The 8,925-nt window shown below is 40.9% G+C and overlaps 1 protein-coding gene across 1 annotated transcript; it reads right to left on the bottom strand.

Moving 5' to 3' along the window:
* Window positions 1-4,474: 4,474 nt before the first annotated feature.
* On the bottom strand, window positions 4,475-8,410 carry gpr12 (G protein-coupled receptor 12). The gene is made up of 2 exons (XM_067434792.1): window positions 8,272-8,410; window positions 4,475-6,707 (listed from the first exon to the last, which is right to left on the bottom strand). The coding sequence occupies exon 2, from the start codon at window positions 6,693-6,695 to the stop codon at window positions 5,670-5,672; it is 1,026 nt and encodes a 341-aa protein (XP_067290893.1). The 5' UTR covers window positions 6,696-6,707; window positions 8,272-8,410; the 3' UTR covers window positions 4,475-5,669.
* Between the last annotated feature and the right edge of the window lie 515 nt (window positions 8,411-8,925).

Here is an 8,925-nt window from a genome sequence, read left to right as displayed (position 1 = left end):
TTTTCTCTGTCATGTCTGGTGTCTTTGTGCACGTGTGCGCCGGATGATCCGTCGAATCACGTTAAATCACTCTCCGTTCCTGCCCCTCAGTGCCTTTGTCATGGAAACAGGACAGTTTTGATTCCGAGCCTCATGTCTCTATGGAAACAGTACAGCTGAGACTGGGATCGCCATGGCAACAGTGGATTTGAGGCACTCGGCCAATTGATGTGCGAGTGTGAACAAACCCAGGCGAGGATATTTTTAATGCACAGCACATTCTTTTTAATACAAAATTAACAAGATCTCTCAGTTCATTAAACTAACCAAAGCAATAAAAGTATACAACCAACACTTTGGAAAAATATACAACACATTAACACAATTGTTTTACAATGTTAATTAGTGCATGTTGATTATAATTCTTATAATATTGTTTTGCAGATAAGTAATTTGTGCCTTTTCTCATCAAAAAAATAAAGTGCATTTCACAGTTAAAACTACGCATACGTGTACACAAGATGCTGAAACCAATGCACCCGACTTCTTGGATTGTTCAAGATTTCGATTCTAGTATCTAAATAAAGTACAGAACGAGTCTGAATCCTACTGTAAATGTAGAAAGTTTCCTCACAAGACACCAAAACAGAGGTGATTTCCTCTTCTATGCTCTTCAAATAAACCAGAACAGGAGACAAACTCCCATCCGAGCCCTTTTTCACCCTTCACTTTGACATTTTCAAGCTCTTACATTGGAATACAGAGCACAATTGTCTACAGTTGGATACTGAAGTCTGTTTAAATCATGGATTCAATAGGCAAACGTCCATTTGCATGTGGAAAGTCCATCAGAGACCAGGCACAAAGCATGATAACATCATTTTACAAAGCTCTTTTCAAAAACAGACAGAGATATGATGTTTTAGTTAGAGAACTAACCCCCAAAAGCCACCTCGATAATCTCCCGGTCATGTGGATCAGGCATTAACCTTCTCAATCCGCTGTAGACAAGCATGCCCAGGCAACAGAAGACACTGGAATGCGGCCCAAGGTTAACTTTTGCAGAACAGAGTGCAGTAGGGATGATGTATTTTTGTAGGCCCGGAAACAGGTTAGCATTTTAGGGCCTCTGCTTACATACTTCTGAAATCCATGGGTTTTTGGTTAAATGCCTGAAATAAGGTCTGCAATTAACACAAGCTCAAGAATTTTCACGTCAGTAATACATTGTGATTTTTAAAAAAAGCTTTTACTTGTTTTGAAAAAGTCTAGCAAGTGTCTAGATGGGATTATAGAGTTTTCAGGGACTTTAAACATCACGCCAACAATAAAATCTCATCTACTCACTAGTCGCTTTCAAAGCCTCACTGTGTTTATAATCATGCTCTTGCAAACTATTCTAACTCAAATGGAAAAATGCTTTTTAAATAAAGACGCTTAATGAGTTCACGCCATGTCATAATTATCATAATAACAGATTTTAACTTGTGAAAAGCTTTCACATCCTTGTAAATCTTGTAATTTCAATTTATATGCTGGGAAATGTCTATGAGCTCCTACTTGTCCCACGAGACCACTGTACTACCTGATTTTGCAGATTCATAGTTGGTAGTGTTGCCATATGTAACTGAGGCCAGCTAGTAAGGGCTGTTTGGGTAAAGCTCACTCCCTTGATCTCAAGAGGCACACTAGCAACAGACACTAGAGACTGCGATCTTTCGTGATATTGTCACTGTGCCCGCCTCTGATGCTGGAGACGCCGGTTCGGATCCCACTTGAAGCAGGTCGAGTAGGACCTGTTAGATTGGTGCCATGACCTGGATAGGAGTACGGTTAAAGGGGTGAGTGTAAACGATGCCAGCTAGTAAGAGCTGTGTGGGTAAAGCTCACTCCCTTGATCTCAAGTGTAAGTGTAACAGAGGCCAGCTAGTAAGGTCCTGCCTGTCCCAAATGGCACCCTAAACACTTGCGGTCCTATGAGTCCGCACTTTTGTGACATAACACCGCTTTGACTGTTAGGAAGAAGTCTGCTGCGGAGCTCGCTTCAGTGCGGATATCAATCGCAAAGGGGGGACTCATGAGCACCCTTCTGAAACCTAAAATGACAAATGGGACACCCTACGGTCTCATGGACTAAACACATTTTTAAGTCCACAAGAACGAAAGTGACATTTGGGACAGGGTCTAAGAGCTGTGCGGGTAAACCTCACTCCCCTGATCTTAAGAGGTGCACTAGAAACAGATGCTAGAGACTGCTATCTTAAACGTATTTGTTTGCGCACCTACCTCCCATTCCGGAGACTCTGGTTCGAATCCCGCTTGGGGTGGGTCAAGTAGGACCGGGTAACACATAGAGACGTATAATTCTCAGTATAGAATATACAGTGTTGTCATCCCCAAACTATGTTAATTAAGACATGGCATGAATGCAGAATTGCAAATTCTGACTATTAAATTTAGGCTTCAAAAGTCAAAAAAGTTTTGTCCGTTAGTAAAGGGTATCATTATGAACAAAATGTGCAAGAATTATAAACTTTTGTTGGTCACAGAGCTCATTTTCTGCAATAATCCAATAGACAATGGAAAAAATTCAGTTGGGTTTTTGTCGAGGGAACCAAGGTGATGCTAACTTCCGGGTTGGCCTACAATCATATATCACTACAGCACTCTATTAAACCAGGTGAGAAATGCCATCATGGCTTAAAGTCACATGCCTTACCTTATTTACAAGATCAAGTAGAATGCCATAGCAATGATAAGAACATCTTTGTCGATACATTCAGAAGAGGCCGTACAGCGCATCAGATTACAAAATAAAAGCTCAGGAATTTCGAAAGAATTCAGTCTGAGGGGGGAAAATAGAGACTTTTGATGAAAATAGCAAACTAAAGTATTCCTTAATGGTCAGATGTGGCCTGCAACAGACCGATCATCATCTCCAAGCCCTATTAAAAATCACATACCTGCTTGCTAGCGCTCTCATGTGCTGTTTCAATGAAATCGTATAGAGGTCACTCAGGCAAAAAAGGTCACGAGGGTGTGTCCGACCCGCAGGCACGATGTAAAGAGGGCGCGATGGGAAGACTGATAGCCACTCTAGCCCATGCAGGTCTATGGGGAATATACATTATTACCCCCAACTACATCATTGTCCCTGGAGAGACTAACATATATGCATGCGTTCACACGTACACGCACACGCGTGGCCATGCACTGACAGTCACGCCTTACACATCACGTTCCTCACACATATAAACATCTTTAGGTTTCGCAAAAGCAAATGCATACGGCAGAGTAGGTCACATTGAGTGTACAGCAAGATTTCATTCATAGTTATCGTAAATGACCACAGGCAGGGCACAGTCACTTTCTGGACGAGAGAACATGAGGCAGTGAGATTATGGACATGTTTGCATGGATTGGGACATCTGTCCACCAGTTCTTGGTTTTTTTTTAAATCCCAATTTCACTAATATCATTCGGGTGATGTTGAAATAAGTCATTCGTTCTTGGAATCCACTTGTGTTTTCGAGGTGAGTTATTAATGGATGTTTTTTTTCCGGCTAGCTGAGGTGTTGGCTTTGCTTGGGCACGGCTGTTATTGCTGCCAGAATATTGCTATAATTTTATGAAACACTGTCCGTAGTTATTGCTCGCTGATGGATTCTGCCACTGCACTGAAATGGATAGTGGCTGGTTGGCATTTGGAGGGCATAAGGTAAAAAGCAAGGGTGAACTTCAGATCATAGTAGCATGACTCAAGCCTCAGTTGTGATGAAAGTACGACAGATTTTTATAATACAATTCTCCCTCATTTGACATTTGCCAGCTCTGAGAGGCCAGCTGTTCTCTTCATTATAATCTTGTCATGTGGACTGTTTGAGGAGATTCACCAGTTTACTAAAAATCATATTGACTGTAAATCTTCTGAAGGCTCATTTTAAAGTGGAAGCGCAGCTTGGCTGACACATCATTTAACAGAATAATAGTTTATCATGGATGAATCTCATGAAAACTTCATGTCAAGTTTCACCCCAAAATCAAAAGAAGGATCTGAATAAAGAATAATTAGTACTGTCAAATAATCACATCTAAAATAAAAGTTTGTGTTTACATAATATATGTGCGTACTGTGTATAATTATTATGTATAAATACACACACTCATTCATGAATATAATTAATACATATTTGCATATTTATAGGCTACTGTGTGTATATATATATATATATATATATATATATATATATATATATATATATATATATATATATATATATATATATATATAATTTATATTAGGCCTACATATAAATATAAAACAATTCTTTAATAAATACATATTTTTTTATTAAATATATAATAATATTTTATATATATATATATATATATATATATATATATATATATATATATATATATCAAATCAAATTTTGATATATATATATATATATATATATATATATATATATATATATATATAATTATAGCCTACACAGTAGCCTACACACAAAAACTTTTGTTTCGGATGCTGAAATATGACAGAGGCAATTCTTGTGAGATTCTCTCATAATGTTTTAAACGTACCCCTCTAATTGATTTATCTCAATGTTGTCGCCAGATCACCCTTCTTTACAATACATGTAGGCCTACATTTTTAGCAAAATGCTTTGAGCTACCATTGTGTGAAAGCTATCCCTTATCCAGTAGTAATTAACAATTGGACACATAAAAAGGAGCAGTGCTCTATTCAGAGGGCACGATTCAAATTAAAAGGAAATCAATAGAAAATACATTCGGTTTCATCCTCCATGTCGCTGCATATAAACAAACCTCTTTTTCTTGCAGACACTTAATGCACGTTTCGTAATCAACGGTTCTTTGATGTGAGCCTCTATTCACAGGGGGCTGTTTAGATGAACATACTTTCTCCCGGGTCACGGTCCCTTTCATCCCGCATTTATGGAAGAGGATGCGGAGACGGTTCGACTTCGGTCCTAAACTAAAATAAAGGCATCGACAGGTACGGTTATGTATAGTGGTTCTCATTCTGAGATTGTAGTTAGCTCTTCATGGTTTTCTGCTTTGGAGGACATTTTACATTCGGCCGCGCTTGGGTTGAGATTTAAATCAAACAGAAGAAAGCGCGCGCGTCTCTCTCTCTCTCTCTCTCTCTCTCTCTCTCTCTCTCTCTCTCTCTCTCTCTCTCTCTCTCTCTCTCTCGGTCGGTTTCTTCGGAGGACTCGAGGCGCGGATCACCGAGCGCCTGGTCTATTTTTAGCACACCGCGGTTACTTAACGTTCCACGCACGTTCTTGAATGCAGCAACAGCAGGACGAGATGAATGAGCTTCGGGATCCAGTCAAAAGGACCGACCGCCTTGTGCTGCCCCTCATCCTCCTCCTCCTCCTCCTCCTCCCCCAAAGCCCGTGCAACAGGGGGCTGCCACTGTGGCCAAGCCAAAACAAACACAAAAAATGCAAAGGCATATTATGTACAATATATTTACATCTGCCTGCCACACAGCATCTGTTTCCGCCCTTTTTCCCCCTGGACAGGGTGTGGCAGCTGGTCAGATCAGGATCAGGCAAAGATCGTGTGGCAGTGGTTGTCACATAACAATTAGGGGAAGACATAAACGGTAAGGAGCACGCCCTTTCTGGTGCTTTCTGTGCAATTCCCTAGGCACATCAGACGTCACTGGGGGTCCGTGCCCGATGGGCCACGCTGGCAGGGATACATCCACAGCACACCAGCCACAGCGCTTTCTGGATCTCTTGATTGCGGAAGGCGTAAATTACGGGGTTGATGACCGAATTGTAGGTGGCGGGCACCAGGGTGGCATATGTGTAGAGTGGTGGGTATGTGTAATCGGCTATGAGTGAGTAGACCGTAAATGGCATCCAACAAGCAGCGAATGTGCCCAGAATGATCGCCAAGGTGGATACACCTTTCCGCGTTGTGACGTAGTGAGGGCTTGCAGCTAAAAAGTGGTGCTGGAGGGCGATTTGGTGTGCATGTCGCATGACAATTTTACAGATCTGCACGTAGAGCTGTAGCATGAGGCCGAACAGCAGAAGGAAGGACACAGAAAGAACGGCCACGTTGTTTTTCGTAAGAGGCCACACCACGCTGCAGTTTTCCTCCTGACCGAGGCAGTTCACACCGGTAACGGGCAGCAAACCCAGACACAACGACACTCCCCATAGAAGCACAAGCATGGTGTATGTGAAGGCAGCCGTTCGCTCAGAGTTGTAGGTGAGGGCGTAGTACAGCGACAGGTAGCGGTCAATGGTGATAGCCAACAGGCTGAAAACAGATGCGGAGAAGGACGCCACCACCAGACCCACAGTCAGAAGCTGTGCCGAATCAGAGCGCAGCAGGTAAGCAAAGGTAAAGTGCAGGACTAACCCCAAACCGGCCAATAGGTCAGCAAGAGCCAGGCTGCCGATCAGCAGAAACATGGGTGCACGCAGAGCCGGGTTCTGCCAGATGACCAAAACCACCAGGGCGTTCTCGCAGGCTATGAGGCTGCCGGACGAACACAGCACGATGTCCCACGGGTTTACCAACAGCTCAGCAGGCGGCCTCGCCGGCAGGACAACCGCAGGTGTGTACGTTCCGACGGTGATGTTCTCTATGCTCCCTGCGCCGCTGCTGCCCCACGTGGGTTCTTGAGCCAGCCAACTGGGAGAAACTGACAACTCTTCACTCATTCTGCCTCCCGTCTAAAATGACACACACAAACAGAATGAGAAGTATAGCTAGTCTAAAGAAAAAAAAGACCAAACAACAAAATATAATCCACTATATCTAAACTCAAAAAAGTAATAGTCCACCGTTGGCATCAGTAAAAAGAAGAACCTTTAACATCCATGGAACCTTTCCACAGCTCAAAAGGTATGTTTATAGTGGAAAAGGGTGCTTCTGGTTATTAAAATGTTAATAAAATGCGGTTCTTTTAAGAAATGTTCACTGAAAGCTTCTTTAGGGATCTGGTTCTTCATAGCATTGCTGTGAAAACCACATTTTAGGATGTATATTTTTAACTACAGCATCTGTCAGCATTTGCTTACAATCATGTCTTTCCAAACGTGTTACTTTCTTCTGTGGAACAGAAATAGATTTTTAAAAGTGAATGCTTTTAACAAAACAGGTTGGTTCCCATTGACTTCCATTGCATTTTGGGGGGTGGGGGCTGGGGGGTATATATAAATGGAAGGGAACCGAAAGGTTACCACCGTTCTTTAAAATATCTTCTTTTATGTTCCACAGAATAAAGAAAGTCACACATGTTAGGAATGGCATGATAGGAGTAAATGCTGACAGAATTTGTATTATACTTTCAAATATGAAATAATACATTTACATAAGAACTAGCAGCTGTGTTTGCCAGAACATTACTGTAAAAATAAAATACAGTGTCAATGTTACAAGCGTTATTGAATGACATTTTGGTAACTATATTTTGCAGTTTATAAAGTGATTCATACTTTTTACATACATTTTTTCAGTATTTTACAGCAACATTATATATATAGTGTTTTATATATAAATAGGCTTTTTTATATATAAATTTTTTATATATAAATATAAACAAATGCTAGCACCTGCCAATTGGTTAACATATATATATATATATATATATATATATATATATATATATATATATATATATATATATATAATGTTCCCCAATTGGCAGGTGCTAGCATTTGTATTTCCCATTAACACAACATTTTTACAGTGTATAGGTATTCCAAAAAAAAAAAGAAAAAAAGAAATTAGTGATCCCAAATTCCAGTGTTCACTTTAATTCTGCATTTCTACTGTGTTAGTGTCTTAAGACTCGTGGTGTTCTTTTGTGCAGAACAATCAAAATTAAGATGAAAGATTTCCCTTAGTGGTTAAGTGGCTAAAGGAGTCGGCTATTATTGAGATACTTTTGAATCATACCCTACAGTACAGTACAATGGTGGGAAATCAAAAAAGAAGGGAGGGTTCTATTGAGGGCTGATATTAAATAAAGGCGGGTTCGACTGCTTATAAAAGCGCCCCTGCAGCGGCATCCTTTTATCTATCACATATGGACTCTTAAAGAACATCTAGCCTATACACTTCGAGCAGCTGGAGGCAACCATTGCTTCCCCTGAGCCCTTTTAGCTTCATTAATAACGCTTCAGCTCTTGCTCTGTAAAAATAATTAATGTGCAGTAAAATGCAAAGCAATAGCATCAGAATGATTTAAAATACACCCGGTCTCCATTCACTCCCTATCTGGAAGCTTCCTACCTTGTCTTTTAGAGGAGAGGCGCCTGTTTAGATGTTTTTTCGTCCTTCTTGTCTTTCCATTGTATTTAATGGCAGCGCTGTTTGCAGGTGCAGCGCCGCGAGGACGGATGGAGGAATCGGATGCTGTGATGCCGGACCGGAGAATCGTCACAGCCAGCAGCAATAGCGGCTCTTCGCCGTCTGCACGAGCATCACCACCGACTGCGGCTGTGCGAGGCACTGGGAGGGGTGAGCTTTCCTTCTCGGACCAAAAGGTCCCGTCACCTATGTATCTGCCGCTGGGAAACCTAGAGGATGCGACTCTGTGCTGTAATAGGCGTTTACGTGAACACATACAGTCAAACCAAAATTTATTACAACACCTTCTCACATTATCACAGTTTATTCGCTTTGATTTAGAAAGTGGTAATAAAACATGACAAGAACTGTCAGAACAAACTAATCTTGATAATGTTAGATAACTTTGATAGTAATGGATTACAATCAACCAATCATCTGTTCAATTTAAGTAGCCTACACAATTAGATAATACCAATTTAGGTCAACCAATGACCATACAATGCTTCATTTGTTCAGTCTGTGGTAAAAAAGGTCGCATTAGCAATTAAAGAAAAAACACTTCAGCAAAACATGGTCAGGTCAAGTATCTGAATA

The sequence above is a fragment of the Pseudorasbora parva genome, chromosome 24 (assembly GCF_024679245.1).
Source record: "Pseudorasbora parva isolate DD20220531a chromosome 24, ASM2467924v1, whole genome shotgun sequence".
Lineage (NCBI taxonomy): Eukaryota > Metazoa > Chordata > Actinopteri > Cypriniformes > Gobionidae > Pseudorasbora > Pseudorasbora parva.
Note: the sequence above shows the minus strand (reverse complement) of the source record. Positions and strands in the feature narration are given on the sequence as shown.

What these genes read in the sequence shown, in the direction of transcription:
- gpr12 (XM_067434792.1), bottom strand. Translation starts at nt 6,695, where the DNA reads ATGAGTGAAGAGTTGTCAGTTTCTCCCAGTTGGCTGGCTCAAGAACCC.